At 33.7% G+C, this 16,765-nt stretch overlaps 3 protein-coding genes across 3 annotated transcripts; all 3 read left to right on the top strand.

Moving 5' to 3' along the window:
- Positions 1-1,610: 1,610 nt before the first annotated feature.
- LOC111280724 (rac-like GTP-binding protein RAC13) lies at positions 1,611-3,366 on the top strand. The gene is made up of 7 exons (XM_022868152.2): positions 1,611-1,830; positions 1,966-2,053; positions 2,162-2,271; positions 2,387-2,450; positions 2,683-2,747; positions 2,849-2,914; positions 3,155-3,366. Exons 1-7 carry the CDS (start codon positions 1,732-1,734, stop codon positions 3,251-3,253), a joined length of 591 nt encoding a protein of 196 aa, XP_022723887.2. The 5' UTR covers positions 1,611-1,731; the 3' UTR covers positions 3,254-3,366.
- Positions 3,367-8,537: 5,171 nt separating this feature from the next.
- LOC111280534 (WUSCHEL-related homeobox 9-like) lies at positions 8,538-10,990 on the top strand. Its single transcript, XM_022868006.2, has 4 exons — positions 8,538-8,908; positions 9,253-10,023; positions 10,345-10,594; positions 10,792-10,990. The coding sequence occupies exons 1-3, from the start codon at positions 8,791-8,793 to the stop codon at positions 10,587-10,589; spliced, it is 1,134 nt and encodes a 377-aa protein (XP_022723741.2). The 5' UTR covers positions 8,538-8,790; the 3' UTR covers positions 10,590-10,594; positions 10,792-10,990.
- Positions 10,991-14,360: 3,370 nt separating this feature from the next.
- On the top strand, positions 14,361-16,607 carry LOC111280943 (ras-related protein RABA1f-like). The gene is made up of 2 exons (XM_022868492.2): positions 14,361-14,904; positions 15,872-16,607. Exons 1-2 carry the CDS (start codon positions 14,684-14,686, stop codon positions 16,302-16,304), a joined length of 654 nt encoding a protein of 217 aa, XP_022724227.1. The 5' UTR covers positions 14,361-14,683; the 3' UTR covers positions 16,305-16,607.
- Positions 16,608-16,765: the final 158 nt, after the last annotated feature.

The following is a 16,765-nucleotide window of genomic DNA, read 5'->3' as shown; positions in this document are numbered from 1 at the left end:
TAAGTTTAATTTAAAGAGTTTAGTGAAATCCAATGTACAAGTCATTTAAAATAAATAAAATATAAGCTCCTAAGAAAAATTGTTTTTATGGTGATAAAACAAAATAAACATCCACAGAAAATTTGTTTTATATCTGCATGATCAAACCCCACATAATTTAACTTGAATTTTTTGTAGTTTGCTTAGAATTGAAAGGGTAGTGTGTAGTGTTTTATATATATTAAAAAAAAAAAAAAACAATGGCAGATTATGTCTTGAAGAAAAACATTTTTATGCTATTTTGACAAGTGGATAATTACTTTGAAATTGATTTATTTTCACGAGTTTAAAAAAAAAAATTATAGATACTCAGTTAGGTGCTGTAATTCTACTATTGTGGTTTAAAAATTTTTAGAAATTGATCATCGAACTTTTATTAATCAAAAGTTATATACAGTTTACGAACAATATGTCTGAAAATATGAATATGATGAACGTTATGACAGGAAATTTTTGTTTCTTTTACTATTTCAAACAAAAGAGGAATTAAATTTAGAATCCCCTTGAACTGTAGTAATAAATTACTGAAAAACTCTCAAGAATTTGCACTAAAAATCTCATCGGTAGCCTAAAGCTAGATTTTCATCCTTATATTAGTTTTTGTGATTCAAGTTCATGGTTGCATAGGACCTCTACAATTTAATTCAGGGCACGTTGTTTTGTTCGTTTTTACTCTGGGTCCAAATGCTTGCTCCAGCCGTGAGCTTTCGACTTGCGGCTTAGGCGTACAATAAAGTCATATAATAGAGTCTGCCATTCCATATGCAACTCGATCTTAATAGCTATGGCAAAGATCAATGATTCGGAACCATAAGATGTATTATAATAACAAATAGATTTCATTTTGATCAATCATAAGATTTTTCCTAAAACCTTATAAACATAAATATGAATAATTCTTTACCCTTTTTCTTCATTGAAAAAGCAAGAGGAACGACATTAATTCCTCAGCTCCAATTCCCACCCTACCGCACTGCATTCTTTTTTTTTTTTTTTTCACTAACTCATGAGTGATGCTTCTCAATTTACGGCACATGGTGCTAAAGGGCATTTAATTTTTACTATTAACCCAAAAATGTATAGAGTTATCAGGACATTCTCTTACAAGTTACACCATCCCTTAAATGGATAATTAGAAAGGTTACCTTAATTGTAAAGATGAGTTACTTCTTGGATTTTAAGTTTCAAAAAATTGGTGGGGACAGAGGCAAGCTAATCTGCACGTATAAGCGCCAAATGATAATTATGCTGTCGCTCAAATGGCACTTTGTGAAGGATAGTACAAGTTTTGGACTGGTTATTAATTCCATCATGGTGTATTGGCTAATGAAGCAACTTCTTTCTTATCAAACTATTATCATCATTAGTTCTATGACCTCCCTTCCTCAACATTTAAACCAACCAACACCAGCACCAAACCTATACTTTAGTCACCTATTTCTAGTCATGTCCTTGCACTTAAAGAAAAGAAATCCCACCCTTCAATCATTCTATGTTGGATCAGCAACGGCTAAAGTTGGGTAATGGGATTGTAGCAGGTTGTTAAAAGCCGACCCTCAACTTCCATTTCTTTTCATACTTTCACAATCTCCCTCCATTTTCTTATTATAGTTGATCATAGTTTTTATAACCATATAAGTTGCGATCAAATTTAGGATCATATATTGAAGGAAGCAGCAAGGAGGGGAGAAGATGAGCACAGCAAGATTTATCAAGTGCGTTACAGTAGGGGATGGAGCGGTGGGAAAGACTTGCATGCTCATTTCCTATACTAGCAATATTTTTCCAACGGTAATGATGGGATCATGGAATATTTCATGGATGTGGTGGACTTGATCATGCCGATTATTATGACATCACGAGAAAAGTGACAATAATGCAATGGCTTTTTTTTTGTTTTTCTTTTGGTTTTTCTTTCTGATACAGGATTATGTTCCAACAGTATTTGACAACTTTAGTGCCAATGTGGTGGTGGATGGCAGCATAGTGAACCTAGGCCTATGGGATACTGCCGGTAAGTTCATGAGTCTGCAGCCTTAAAATCCTAGCTTCCATAATTTCTGTGAAATTACTGATCGTTCAAATCAATGCTGTGACCTCTGAGTAAATTTGTGAATTTCAGGACAGGAAGATTACAACAGGCTAAGGCCTTTAAGTTATAGAGGAGCTGATGTGTTTTTGCTGGCCTTTTCCCTGGTTAGCAAGCCCAGTTATGAAAATATCTACAAAAAGGTAATTTTTCTGGCATACCTACACTCTCGTTTCCAGTTTTCTATAATATCTTTCTTTAATTTAACATCCTCAAGTTCCTTGATTTTGACAAAAATATTGAATTCATGGCTAACAGTGGATCCCGGAGCTTAGACATTATGCTCCTAACGTGCCAATTGTGCTTGTTGGAACCAAACTAGGTAAACTACCCCCATCTTTAAATCACTTCAAGCACAATTGAGAAAGCCCCAAGTTTAGAAAGAAAACAGACTACATTTTTATTCCTATGCACCTAACTCTGCATTTCAGGGTCTTGGATTACACATAAACATCTTGGAATGTACTGTTAGAATAGTAGATCATTCTCTGTATCGGTCAATTCTGTCTTTCAATTTTGTACACTCCTGTATATTTGACTCTAATTGAATGTAGATTTGCGAGATGACAAGCAGTTCTTGAGTGATCACCCAGGAGCAACAGCAATAACAACTTCTCAGGCAAGTTAACAATTAAAGCATTCATAATACTAATATACTTTAATAGTGTTCAACTAATACTGATAGTTCATTGTTTGTTTCAATGAAAACATGGTGGGCAGGGAGAGGAACTAAAGAAAATGATAGGAGCAGTTACTTACATTGAATGCAGTTCCAAAACTCAACAGGTACTCTACTTCTATGCAGCCTTTATCATAGAATTTACCATTTTTTCCAATATCCTCTTAAAAATCATTTTATAGGCTACACTTGATGGCAGAATTTAGTGTTTTGCTACAAAATTTGTTCAATGATATGCACTGCCTTAATATATATTTGATTTGATTTTAAACAAGACAACATTCCTAGTTAACTGTTAGAACTGCAAATGTTTAAAAGACTAACTTTCCTTTGTTCTGTTTCTTCAGAATGTGAAGGCTGTTTTTGATGCTGCAATAAAAGTAGCTCTGAGGCCACCAAAACCAAAGAGAAAGCCTCAGAAGAGAAGATCATGTACTTTCCTTTGAAACTAAACTACAGTAAAATACTTATAAAAAACTGTCTGCCGATAAATGCTATCTGCTATACTTTCTAATATATATTTTTTTCCATAAATTTCAATAAAGGTGGTTCATTTTAATCCTATTTGTCATAGCTAGCTTTTCAAATGCGAGAGCCTCTTTACAGTTGTCTGAGTTATAGCTTAGATTGCAATTCAATGGAAGAACATTTGCTTGCTTTCACAATGGAGTACTCCAACTGTTTACAAGCGGTTGGTGGTCTACCTCAACATCATTTCAGCTCCAACCATACACTTGAAAATTTTCCTAATTAAACAACCATGATAATCAATGTTCAAGCTTGTTAAGTTACTTTATTTGATAATAAATTCTTTGTTTTTTTTCCAAGACACTATGTTAATATTACAACAATCGCTAATACATCCCTAATCTGGTTGATTAAAAAGTGAACCATTTGTGAATCTATAACTTAACTCAGTTGGTTCATGCTGTCGCTCTTAAAGAGATAGTATCCAACATGTTTAAAGTTCAAATTTCAATACCTGAAACCTTTTTTTATATCTTTAGATTATGGTATTTTTTATATATAAAAAAAAAAAAACTATTTGTGCTAAATAAAACCATATGGAGCCTAATTAATATGTCACTCTTCTTTGCTGCATGACCAAGAAATTTGAGTTTGACGTTCAAGTTAAAGAGTTTGAGATCCGCCTAACATGCCCTTTGAACCATGCAAAATTTGCAGAATATGTAAACAAGGAGTTCAGGTAATTGCGCATATTCACCAATAACTATATCCCTTGGTCTAAAGTGTAAACATATTTATTTCTTCTTCTCAGAATCCAAAAATGTTTGACCCTGTTAAATCCTAGTTTCTAATGAATTAGTTCAAACCAATTTATTGATGATCCAGTTGTAGACACGCCACCCTTTCCCCCAGATTGTCAAAGTGGGGAAAACCATATGTTTAAAGCACAGTCATCAGAACTAATCAAAGTCATAGTTCTTAAAGGCCATTGCTATTGACTTTTTTTCTCTAGGATAGTTATACTTTGAATGCGATCAGTACAAAGTTGCCATGAACAAAAGTGCCATGTCATGTGAACAACAGCCGTTGAAGTTGAAAATTAATAGGCTCTCTTTTCCATCCTTCTCTCTTTGGAAAGGTGGGTCAATTACTTTAATTACTTTTAAATTAACTGTTCTTTAGAAATCTTTTTACAATGTTCCCTTTTATGAGACAAGTACAAAGAAAGATCTTTTATTCAATAAGAATATATGTTAAACACTAATAAATATTTTAATTTTCAAGTACAAAACATTTCGTAGGAAATACAATAATATTCCAAATCTATTCTTTCAATTCGGCACAAGCATTTGACATTCCTAGCTAGTTTTGGAGTTATGATTTAATTTATGATATGAACATATTGTGTATATTTGTGCATGGTTAATTATTTAGTAGGGTCAATGAAAAACTAATCCAGCTGAAATGGAGTTTGGGAACTTCTTAATTTCCCAAAAGGATGTATCCATGATTCACGGATTAAACTATATATAATTAAGCCATAACCAGTTTTAGAGGTTTAATTTTCTTTGTCATTGATAAGCAAAACAGGGAATGGAAAAATCAAATATCAAATTGCCTTCCCAAGAAAGGGAAAACGATATTCATAGCTCTCATTTATAATCTTTCAAAAAAATTTGATCTAAGACAAAATAGTTGTTTGAAATAAAAAATTTAATTCAATTCGTTTATATAATTATCTTTAAAAAGTTTTATCCACTAAATTTGAAGTTCAAATTACAATATTTATATTATTTTTTTATTCTTAAATTATAATCTTTTGTAAAAAATAAAGGTTGTTTGCATATATATAGTATGGGTATGTTTGGTTCCATTAAATTTCATTTTAGAGATCATATATAAAAGGTCCACGAGTAAAAAACCTCTAAAAGCTTGTCTTTTTTTTTTTTTGAATTCAAATGCCAATGAAGTTTTAATTAAAAGAGGTTTTGCTTATGAATAAAGAGCTAACACCTGAAATCATTGCAATTCATGAGCAAGCAACCTAGAAATCTCATATAGGAAGAAATACCAAAACAAAATGTTAGTAGTATGTCTTTTTTAATTAATGAGAGAATGAAGCAGTCCACCAATGGATAATTTCCAAACAATAACATTACTTTCAAATCCTCCCCCAAATTTTCTGTGCCATAGATAAATTCATAAGAGCAGAAAGAGCCTCAGTCTGAAATTTTTGTTCAACAGTATTGGAATATTATATGATGGTTTGCATGTGCACCCAAATTTAGGCATTTAAGCTTTATCCATGTAGAGTATTTACTACAAGCACGTTTGCATTAAGTGACTGTTCTCTTTAGCGCATTTCTAGCTAAAACACACATATACAAATACCCATTTTCATGTTGCCTTTGCTTTGCCCTTGATTGATTAAATTCCAGCAACATTTATTGTAATCATGTGCATCCAACTTCTGCTCTTTTTTATTTATTTAAAAATTAACTGAAATTAATTTGTTCAGAGTTTTGCTCTTTAATTTATTGTGATGCATTCATGTTGAAAAGGGGTATCAGAAATAAATTAAGGATTTTAATTCATCAAAATTGGTAGGACCAGAAAAGATGAAAGATGAGCAGAACGGGAAAGTGACACAAAAACAGAAATAAGTCTAATAAATGAATAGTAGCAAATTAGCAATGCACGGAATTGCAGCAGAGATCCCCTCACCTCCCATCCCCAGAGGCCATGGTCCTGCAAAGATCATTTATAAAGAGAAGGAGGGGAAGGGATGGGTAGGGAGGAAAAGGCCTACTGCGTAAAGGGTAGGGTTCACTTTCGCATGACTCTCATTCAATCATCATAATTAACAAAGCCAAAAGCCCTACACACGTACGTTTGCAAAGGCAGCGACATAAAGGCCAAAGTGCCAAAACTAATACTTTCCCATGCACAGTACTCGTCTACTTCTACTTCAGTTTTTTGCTAAAGACCTTTGATGGAATCGTCTTCTGCAATTTCTTAAGCCTTCTTGTCTGTCTCCCCCTAACAGGGAGCAAGAAAGACTTATTCTTATACAAACAGGCCATGGTCCCATATCTTCCTTGTGTCAGAGCTTGCAAGTGGGGGATTTTATCTTCTGCAACTCTTATCGCATGTATATATAAGTTTCACTTTTCTAAGCCTAATAATCTATAGCATTAGAATTTTTGGAATCTACTCAATAATGGGTCTGAAAGTAGTGCTAGCACTGTTATTTGTAATTGATAGCTTATGCTAGCATTAGGAAATAAGAATTATGATATTATGTACTAAAGAAGGGTATTAATTCAATTTAAAACCAATAAATTAAAAAAAAAAAAAAAACTTGGAATTGTTTTAAAGTGAGAGGTGAGATCGCAAGCACCGAAGCTTGCCGCAAATTTTTCACGTTGGAATGGGACAGACACCGCGTAGACCCAAAATCTCCAGACAACTAATCCTACCCTCTGTCCCTCTTTAACTCCCTCTCAGTCTCTGCATGGGAAGCGGAGGATATCTGTATTTCTACTTTTCTTTGTTGCTTTGGTCATCTTTTTACGAGTCATAACTACAAAATAAAAATGAAGATGCTAGCCCTCTTTCGTAGCCAAGAAAACAGGATGGTCTGCTTCCCATTATTGTCCCATAAATTCCCTCAAATCTTATATAGAGAGGTATTCTTATAAGGCTTAAGGATTGTCCCATAAGCATGTGAGTCCGACACATAAGATATTGCATGGGCGGCACCGTACACTAGTTATGATTTTCTATCTTTACAATCATGGTTTTGTTGGGTTTTGGCATTAATATTACAGTCTATTAATTATACTATATAAAATGAGCTTAGCAGTTTTAATGATTTTGTTCACATAGTCTAATAAGCTACCAAATTAATAATTTTACTATATAATATTGGTCTCACTCAACAATACACTAGATGGGAGCAAAAAAAATGTGTTTTTTTAAGATTTTTTTTTCAAATAATTAATCTGAGGCTGGTATGTTCTGTTGCAAGCATAAAAAATTTGCCCAATAGTACTCTTTAACATTTTTCTTGGAATGAGAAATGCTGGTGATGAATTGATCACTTAACTTTCAACATTTTTGTATCTATGATTATCAAATACATAAAGGTAATAATATAAATATATATTCATAAAAAAAAAAAAGTGCTGGTTTTGTGATTTTCTGATACAGAGAGAATTGATAATTGATATATGAATCTTTTCACTAAAGGCATAACAACAGATAAGTCAAATTATCCAGGTTGTAAAATTCTATCTGATAAAAATACCAATGACTCTGGAAAGACTTTCAATCCTGCTAACATCTCATACTGATTAAGAAAACGAGAATTTCGAGGATGGTAATTGAGTACAGCCAGCCATCACTAGTACGTACCAACATCAACCTATGTGCATGCGAATGCAATGTCCTTTGCATAAGTGCACAAATGTTTTGCCCTGTTTACAGTATAATTTTGGAACTGCTCAATTTAATTCAATATGAATGGACAAATAAATTCACTTCAATTCAACAGAAAAAAAAAAAAAAAAAGAAAACTATGCGAATAAACAATAAACAAGGCCCTCGAGTCAATCCAAGCCCCACTTACTTTGCCCAAAATAAAGCAGACCTTGTGAAGTTGCAATTACTATCCCACCAATTGATTCCCATTATCAAAGTATCAAACCCTACATGCCCTTCTCGACTTTCAAACACCCCACGCCCCCTATTTATTCTTGCAACAACCTTTTCCATTAGAATAATCCGACACTTATATCTGCCCCTACACCCTTCCATTAATACATTGCAAGATAAAACCGAAGAGAGCAATAGAATCCCCTCTCTCCATAGACAACTGAAAAAGAAAATAGAGACAAGGTGATCAGAACAACCCATTTCTCTAAAGCAAAAAACAAAACCTCTTTTCTCTGTCCACTCTTTGGAGTTACAAACCTTACTCACTTCACTTCTCGTTTGCATGAAGAGCTTTCTCTGTCACCTCTGATGAAGATTCTAATTAAACACCAGCAAGTATTCTTACCCATGTTTCCTTTGCTTCTAGTCTGGGGGAATTGACTTGTACTTTGAGTAGAAAAGACGTATTTCAGTTTTAGTGTAAAATTGTAAGGAAAGGTTGGGCGAGTACTTTCAGTCTTCCCCTTTTCATTTATTTAAATTCCATTTTTGTTTGTCTTTCAGCAGGGGATTCCTGTTGTGGATTTTGCCTGCTCTATAGTTATTTATCAAAAATATCATTTTTATATTTTCTTTGGGAAATGGGAATGACTGTTCATTTAATTAAGAGAAAATTATCACAAGGGTAGTTGAGGAGGCCATAAGAAGAGATGTTACGTTTGCCTAGTGCAAAGCAGTACCAAAAACTAGAATAACAAAAGGGCAGTTGTATTTCTTGTTTCTCTTTTGGTTGCTGGCTATTTTAGATTAGAGATATCTAACTTAGATTTTGGCCACTATCATCAGCATCTTCATCATCATGGCTTCGTCAAACAGACACTGGCCTAGCATGTTCAAATCCAAGCCTTGCAACACTCACCACCAATGGCAGAGTGACATCAACCCATCTCTCATGTCAAGAGCCCCTTACACCTCAGGTAAATGATACAATTATCAGTAGCAATGAGAACATTTATTCTGTGTTCTTGTTCTCTTCTATACTCAATGGTTGCCAGAACCATTTTCATGCTTGAATAAGGGCCAGCTATAGTCATCTAGCTCACCTGAACTCCTTCATACTTTAGGCATCTCGAATTTGTAAGTTCCCATATAAATAAGTCGTCACTTATCTCATTAATTTGCTCCTTTAAACTGATAATCTTTTACAGTATTACTTGATAATTTTATGTTGAATGGCATGACCCTAATTAAGAAAGCAATGGATTATTATAATGTGTTGTTTGAATTCTTTTCAATTGTATGATAATTTCATCTGCAACAGTTGCAGGATGTGAAGAGCGTAGTCCTGAGCCTAAACCAAGATGGAACCCGAAACCTGAACAAATTCGCATACTGGAAGCCATATTCAACTCCGGAATGGTTAACCCACCAAGGGATGAGATAAGGAAAATCAGAGCTCAATTGCAGGAGTATGGCCAAGTAGGTGATGCCAATGTGTTTTACTGGTTCCAAAACAGAAAATCAAGAAGCAAACACAAGCTGCGCAACATTGAAAACTCTAAACAACAGTCCCTACAAAATCAACAAGCCCAGGAAACTCCTCCAATCACCAATATTACCACTATCACTGCACCTTCCTCTTCATCATCCTCATCCGAGAAATCTTCACCAAAAGGAGCTAAAAGGAGTACTCTCTCTTTGAGTTCTCCAAATGTCATCGATGTTTCCAACTCTCCAACTGCTTCTATGAACCAGACCTACTTTCATCAGCCTCAAAACGAGTTCTTGAACGAACCTTTTTTCTTTCCTGCGCAACAGGCCACTGCAGGAGCCGGATTTACACAAGGGTTGGGCTTCTCTGAGCTAACCAATGTTATTCAAGTTCCTGAACAACCAGTTGGACCCTGTACAAATCTATTGTTGAGTGAGATATTGAGCCATGGGTCTTCAAGGAAAGAACATGAAGAAAAGATGAAGATGCAGCTTCAGCTTAGTTACACTGTCACCACTGCTCCCAGTACTCACACTATTGCTCCTCCTAATGCTTCCACCAGTGCTACAATTACTGTTCCATTAAATCACCACATTCAAGGTAAAAAATTTCAATAATTTTCTTTATTCTTCTAATATTAGGGATGTTATTAGCTGATTTGTCTTTATTAATAGAAAAGGTTATATAAGAATATATACACCAACATTTCATGGGCCTGCTAATGGATGTATCAAAATTTTTGCACACGAGGGTAGAATATTTTGGTCATTCGTGGTAGAAAATGAGGATAAAAGTGTCATTTAGGATGGGGATTTTTGATCATTGCCTGTAGATGGACGTGTGCATGGCTTGTTCTCTCTGGAATTGACTACTGCATTGGTGTTAAATATACTTATATGTTGAGTGATTCCCTGTTGGCAGGTGGTGTGGAATCTGGTGCAGTGGGTCCTGTAGGTGCGTCTAGATCGACGGTGTTTATCAATGATGTAGCCTTTGAGGTGGCCGTGGGGCCATTCAACGTGCGGGAGGCCTTTGGCGATGATGCAATCCTGATCAACTCCGCTGGTCAACCTGTTCTCACGAACGAGTGGGGGGTAACCCTTCAGTCTCTTCAGCATGGTGGATTTTACTATCTGGTGCGCTCATTAAGCCCCTTCGCCGCATAATGAAGGTGACAAACTTTGGAAAACCTCCCCTAAAATTTTTTTACTGTTATAAAATTCAAAGATGTACTTATATATAGTATATAATGTGTATGACAGCTTGTTATTCAAAGAAGATGAAGGTCCTTCTTCTCGTGTAAACACTGGAAGTTTTTATTGCTTACCAATTAAATTTGTTGATTAGTGTGTTTTTCTTGAATTGCAGAGTTAGAAACATGTGAAAATGGATGACATAGGCTGACACCGCTGGTCTCTTCCTCGTTTCTCTCTGATCTCAAGGTTGAAATTTAGCTTTAGCTCTAGCTTTAGCTGTAGTCCTCAGGACACTAAGTTAGTACGGCTGTGATTTGTAATAGTATGAAAACTTTCTGGACCAAAACGTGTTCTCTAATCTCTTGTTAAGGCAATATATGAAATATGCTATTCTAATTTTAATATGTGCAAGAAACATTAACTTGTCTACAAAAACACTTATTAAAACCCTACTGTATATAACTAATATAATTTCATGATCATTTTTTTGGTGTGGATAATTAAGCATATTACATTAATTCAACTATGTGAATTGTGAAGTCATTCTCTCGTAAACATCATAAGCACATGCCGTTTTGCATTTTACTTTCTGATTATTTTTTAAGAAACTGAAGCTAAAACTCTTTTTTTTTTTTTTTCATATTATATATTTGACAGTCAGAAATTTAGCCGCCTTAATAGCTCAAACAATTGAAGTTGGATTTTCGAGTGATGATTTATAACGTTTTAATTTACTATATTTAGGGTTAGAGTACTTTTCCGATCTAAAATGAACCAATTTGGGTTTTTCTTTTCCAAGATATACCACTCGGCAAGAAAATGTCAATGGAGGGCAGCTGTATTTCATTTCATGCATGCAAGACTGTTCAGTGCTATATATATTATTTGAAAATTGAAATTTGAAACATTGATTAATTACTGATCAACAAGGCCTATTAATTAATTATGCAGTGACGATTGAGTTTAATTTATGAAGGAGGCTTTGAAAATTCGATATTAACTTTAGAAAAAGATGTTCAAAGAGGAAATAGATTGAGAGAATCAATGATATTGATAAGTAATCAAATATTTTGTCTCTATGTTCTATAGGCCTCTAAATTTGTCTTACTTGTACACGATAAAGTTTGCAAAAGACCTTTCCACTTTGTCCACATGTAATTCAGAAATAGGGTTTTACTTAGGATTCACCCAACATCAAACAACCCATTCAAAGCCCATCTGTTATGTTAGAGCGACGAAATTCATTGTTTCAAACCATTTTCTCACACGATTCTGAAGGACTGAAACCCTGCCACCCAAAAATGGTTGGTCGGCCAGGTCTGCAAACATTTCCTGTTGTTTTTCGTATTGCAACTATGAGCTATGGCTATGATCTGAATCCTGATGAGTGGTTAAAGGAGGGAGTCAATATTGGTGTTGAGTGGTTCAGATTTTTGACGTGCACTCTGGTGAGAACAGTGTATGATTCCCTCTCTTTAGCCCCCACACTTTCGATTTGACAAAGCGAATTGGATATGTCAAAAGGGAAATTCCTCTCCTTTTCCAGCTCCTTCCACCCCGCTATGTCACATTTCAAAAAAGTCACTGTCTTTTTTGCATGAACCATCACCAATGATAATCATGACACCTCCCGACCCCAAAAATCAAAATAACTTGGATTCCAAAGTGGAATATGGAGAAAGAGACAATGGCTTTTACCTGGAGGTTCCAGGGGCTGAGAAATGGGAGATCTGTCATGAACATGACACGTGGCGTAAGCGGAGTGGTCAGGTTTTTCCATACATGGCCACACGAGGGAATTGGTGTGTCAACAGTAGGTTTGATTGGATAGTTCTGCCGTTTTGAGCAGAGGACTTAATTTTGTCCAAGCACATTGCAAAGTGGAAACAAAACAAAGATCGGTACGCTGCTGCTAAGCTAGGCAGGCTCTCCATTCGCCATGAAAAGTACGTAATGGGTCACAAAACATGACGTTTCAGCTTGCATATAAGACAAAGATTAGATTGCAGTTCTCAATCATGAAAAACTTTTTCTCTGTCCAAGTCTTCAAGATGATTCAAGTTTTCTTTCTTTGATAAATGGCAGATTCAAAAATTTTTGGTAGAAAACGAAAGAAAAATTCATTTATTCTATGATATTTATTAATCAGGGTCATCCATGCATGTGTTCTGATTTATAGATTAACAAATAAGAAAGTTGGAACTTAGAAATGAGTTTCTTTTTCATCAAAATCTAAAAAAAAAAATTTATTTATTTGTTTTCATCATAACATTTGCAGTAACGATTCTTCAAATTAAAGCATTTAAAAAAATAGCTTGTTTGATTTTGGTTATGGCCTAATTCTTTCGATGGCCCATTGGGCTTAACACGATTGCATTTGGCAGTACATTACAGACCACCCAATCTTGCATGTGGGGTTACTCCTTTTTGTCTTATATATTTGATTAAATGGGATTTTGGATTTCATCGTAATTTTAATGTAATTTAATTGAATTTATTATATTATCAATTAATTTAAATGTTAATAGCAGTAAGATTCATTCAATAAATTTTTTTATAATTTTTTTAATTACAATTACAATAATTTTTTTAATTATAATTATAATAATTTTTATTACTATTTTTATTTTTATCGAAACTAATTTCATTGTCTATTCAAATAAATCCTAAATGTATTATAAATATCAATCATTTTTTTCATTCGATATTAAACAATTTATGTTCACAAGGAAGAAAAAAAATTTTAGGACATTATTAGGTATGTTGTTGTTGCAATCATTCACTATGGCTGCTTCCTATGTTTAGTGGAATTGATGATAATTAATTCATGCCACCAAAGTTGGATCTTGATTTGTTTCTTTTCCTTTTCCCATTCCTTACTCTTTCATGATTTTACAGAAAGGCAGTTAGTTATAACAAAAATATCTAAACCATTTAAGAAACCAACAAATTTTTTAATATATAAATATACATATAATGTCATACAATTCCAAAATTTTTCTTTTTTTTTTTTTAATTTTTAAATCCTTTTACATAGTTTGACATTGTTCCAAATCCCACAATGCTAGTATGCTAATTGAATTTATATATCAATTTTGATGAGATTCATTCAATATAATTATTTTTATAATTTTTTAATTATAATTATAATTATTTTTATTTTTATCAAAATTAATCATAATATCTATTCAAATAGGATTGACAACCCAATTCAAGTCCGATTGTTCCAATCCAATCCAACCTCATAAGATCAATTTTTTTTTTTAAATCGGGTTTCGGATTAGATCGGATATTATTAAAAAAAAATCAAGTCAGGTTTAGTTCGAGTTTTAAATAAATCCAATTAAATCCAACCTAACCCAACCTAATATTATATTAAAAATTATTTTTTAATTTTTAATTTATATATAATTATATAATTATATATTTATATTTAAAATAATAATATTTTATATTTTAAAAAATAATATTTTATTAATTTTAGATCATATCGAGTCGGGTATGATTTATACAAATATCGAGTCGAATCAGATTGCGTTCGAGTATAAAAAATTAAAAAAAATTTTAAACCAAATCGAATTCAAATTTTATGATTATAAAATTAGATCAAATTTAATATGAATAAAAATTCGTTCAAACCCGATCTATTACCAAACCTACATTCAAATATATTCTTAATTAATTTCGTGTACATGTACCATACTCTTTTTTAATGTGAAATTATGAGAAACCCGTTACCCAAACAAACTTTTTTTCCAAAATCTCGTGAAAAGAGGTTAATTGTGGTTAACCGACCACCAGCCAATATAATCATAGCCATTTGCCAACTAAAAGACTTGAAGCTTTTAGCCGTTTCTTTTTTTTCTTCAGACCATCCCAAACCCAGAACCAAAACCAATGCTACCCAAATAACAAGAAAAAAAAAAAAAAGAAAAACGCGTTTCTTTTTTGTTTTTATTTTCCTTTTTACGTAATTTGAAGCAAATCAAAGACAACATCGGACGACAAAGAACAAGAACAAGACAAGAAGAGAAAGGAAAGAAAGAAACAAGATTAGGAGAGAAATGGGAGCTTACAGGGCGGATGATGACTACGATTACTTGTTTAAGGTTGTCCTGATCGGTGACTCTGGTGTTGGAAAATCCAACCTTTTGTCTAGATTTACAAGAAACGAGTTTAGCCTTGAATCTAAGTCTACTATTGGGGTTGAGTTTGCCACCCGTAGCATTCATGTTGATGATAAGGTTGTTAAAGCTCAGATTTGGGACACTGCTGGACAGGAAAGGTATTTGTTGTTTGCCATTCTTTTCTGGGGTGCAGATCTTGATCTGGGTTTTATGATTTACGCTTTATTTTTGCTTAATTTGAGGGTTCGTATTCTTTTTTGGTGTTATCTGAATGTTGGTATTTCACAAAATTGGAAATTTATGAGATTCAGTTCCTGCAAATGATTAAATTATTTACTGTTTTTGGTAATTCTACACTTATGGGATTTCAATTGGAAATAATAGATTGCTTTGTTAAACAAAATTGCTTGCTTGTCTATTCATTCTTGTCATCGTATTGAATTTTGGTGGAATAGAACTTGGCTAGCACACTGTATTTGCTTGAATTGTGGATTTGTAATGTCTATGTCACCCATAATAGGAAACTGGTCCTTCTATTGTAATGTGGTTGCCTGCTTTATGTTGTGTATTGAGAGCCACTTCTTTGTTTCATTGCTGGAGTGATACTTAGTGAAATTGGCATTTAAATTTTGTTTCAATTTGGCCTTTTTTTCTCATATTAATTATGGTCTATAATGCATATTGTTCTATATCAAATATAGAAGGAACTTTCTTCTTGTTTTTTCTTTCATTTTAATTATGATCTATAATGAAAATTCTGACAGCATAATGTTCATAAATAAGACCAACTATTACTGCTATGGGGGTTAAGAAGGATGGAAGAGAGATTCTATGATTCCTAATTTTCTTTCTCTGTGCCTTAATCAGCTGCCTTTACTCTTGAAAGTTGAATTTATACTTACAAGTGTTGGAGAGTGACCTTTAATGTATTAATCCTGGCTTACCAAAGAAGACAGAAAAGAGAGCATTTTTATACAATTCCCTGCAGTATGATATGACTGGTTTTTCTTTTTTGAATCACCCTTTTACAATTATCTTCAAGATTTTTTTTTTCTGAATTTGTTGCAAATCATGAAGTTTTAAGGCTGTTCATCTAATCTCTCTGTCAACTCTGTTTTGCCAAAGATATCGTGCAATAACCAGTGCGTATTACCGTGGTGCTGTTGGTGCTTTACTAGTCTACGATGTCACCCGTCATGTTACGTTTGAAAATGTAGAAAGGTGGTTGAAGGAACTTAGAGATCACACCGATGCCAACATTGTGATTATGCTAGTTGGGAACAAGGCAGACCTGCGTCACTTGCGAGCAGTTTCCACTGAAGATGCCAAAGCTTTTGCTGAACGAGAGAACACCTTTTTCATGGAAACATCTGCATTGGAGTCTCTGAATGTTGAGAATGCCTTCACGGAAGTTCTGACCCAGATTTATCATGTTGTAAGCAGGAAAGCTCTTGATATTGGTGATGACCCAGCAGCTTTGCCCAAAGGCCAGACGATCAGTGTTGGATCTAAAGACGATGTATCAGCCGTTAAGCAAGTTGGATGTTGTTCAGCTTAATCCTGGAGGAATCTAAAGATATTTTTCTTTGAAATTTATGCCTTTGTTCATAGCTACATAGAAGTTTCCCTGACAGCACAAAAAGGCGAACATCAACAATGTATTAACCAGTTGACTTTGTGCTTTGGATCATGCTAAACACAACTCATCTATGTTAGCTTGAACTCAAGGACTAGAGATTAATGGTTTTGTGTTGTTTTTCTTTGTTAATTTCAAACATTTTGCTTTTGTTTCCCTCTTTGTTCATTGGTTTAAGTGCTAAACCATCTTAGTTTTATATGAAGTTCAGTTTGTTTCGAATCATTTCCTGATGATTGGCTTTTGATGGAACGCCAAAATAACATGCTTAGAGCGTTTGATGGTAGGCGTTTTATATGATATTGGAAATCAAAGCTCCTCATATAGTATCTTGTTTGATCGTTACATGCCAGTTACTCTTATTCATCTTCGTGATTGATTAA

This window comes from Durio zibethinus, chromosome 28, assembly GCF_047325235.1.
Source record: "Durio zibethinus cultivar Kanyao isolate XHJ-2024 chromosome 28, ASM4732523v1, whole genome shotgun sequence".
Lineage (NCBI taxonomy): Eukaryota > Viridiplantae > Streptophyta > Magnoliopsida > Malvales > Malvaceae > Durio > Durio zibethinus.
Note: the sequence above shows the minus strand (reverse complement) of the source record. Positions and strands in the feature narration are given on the sequence as shown.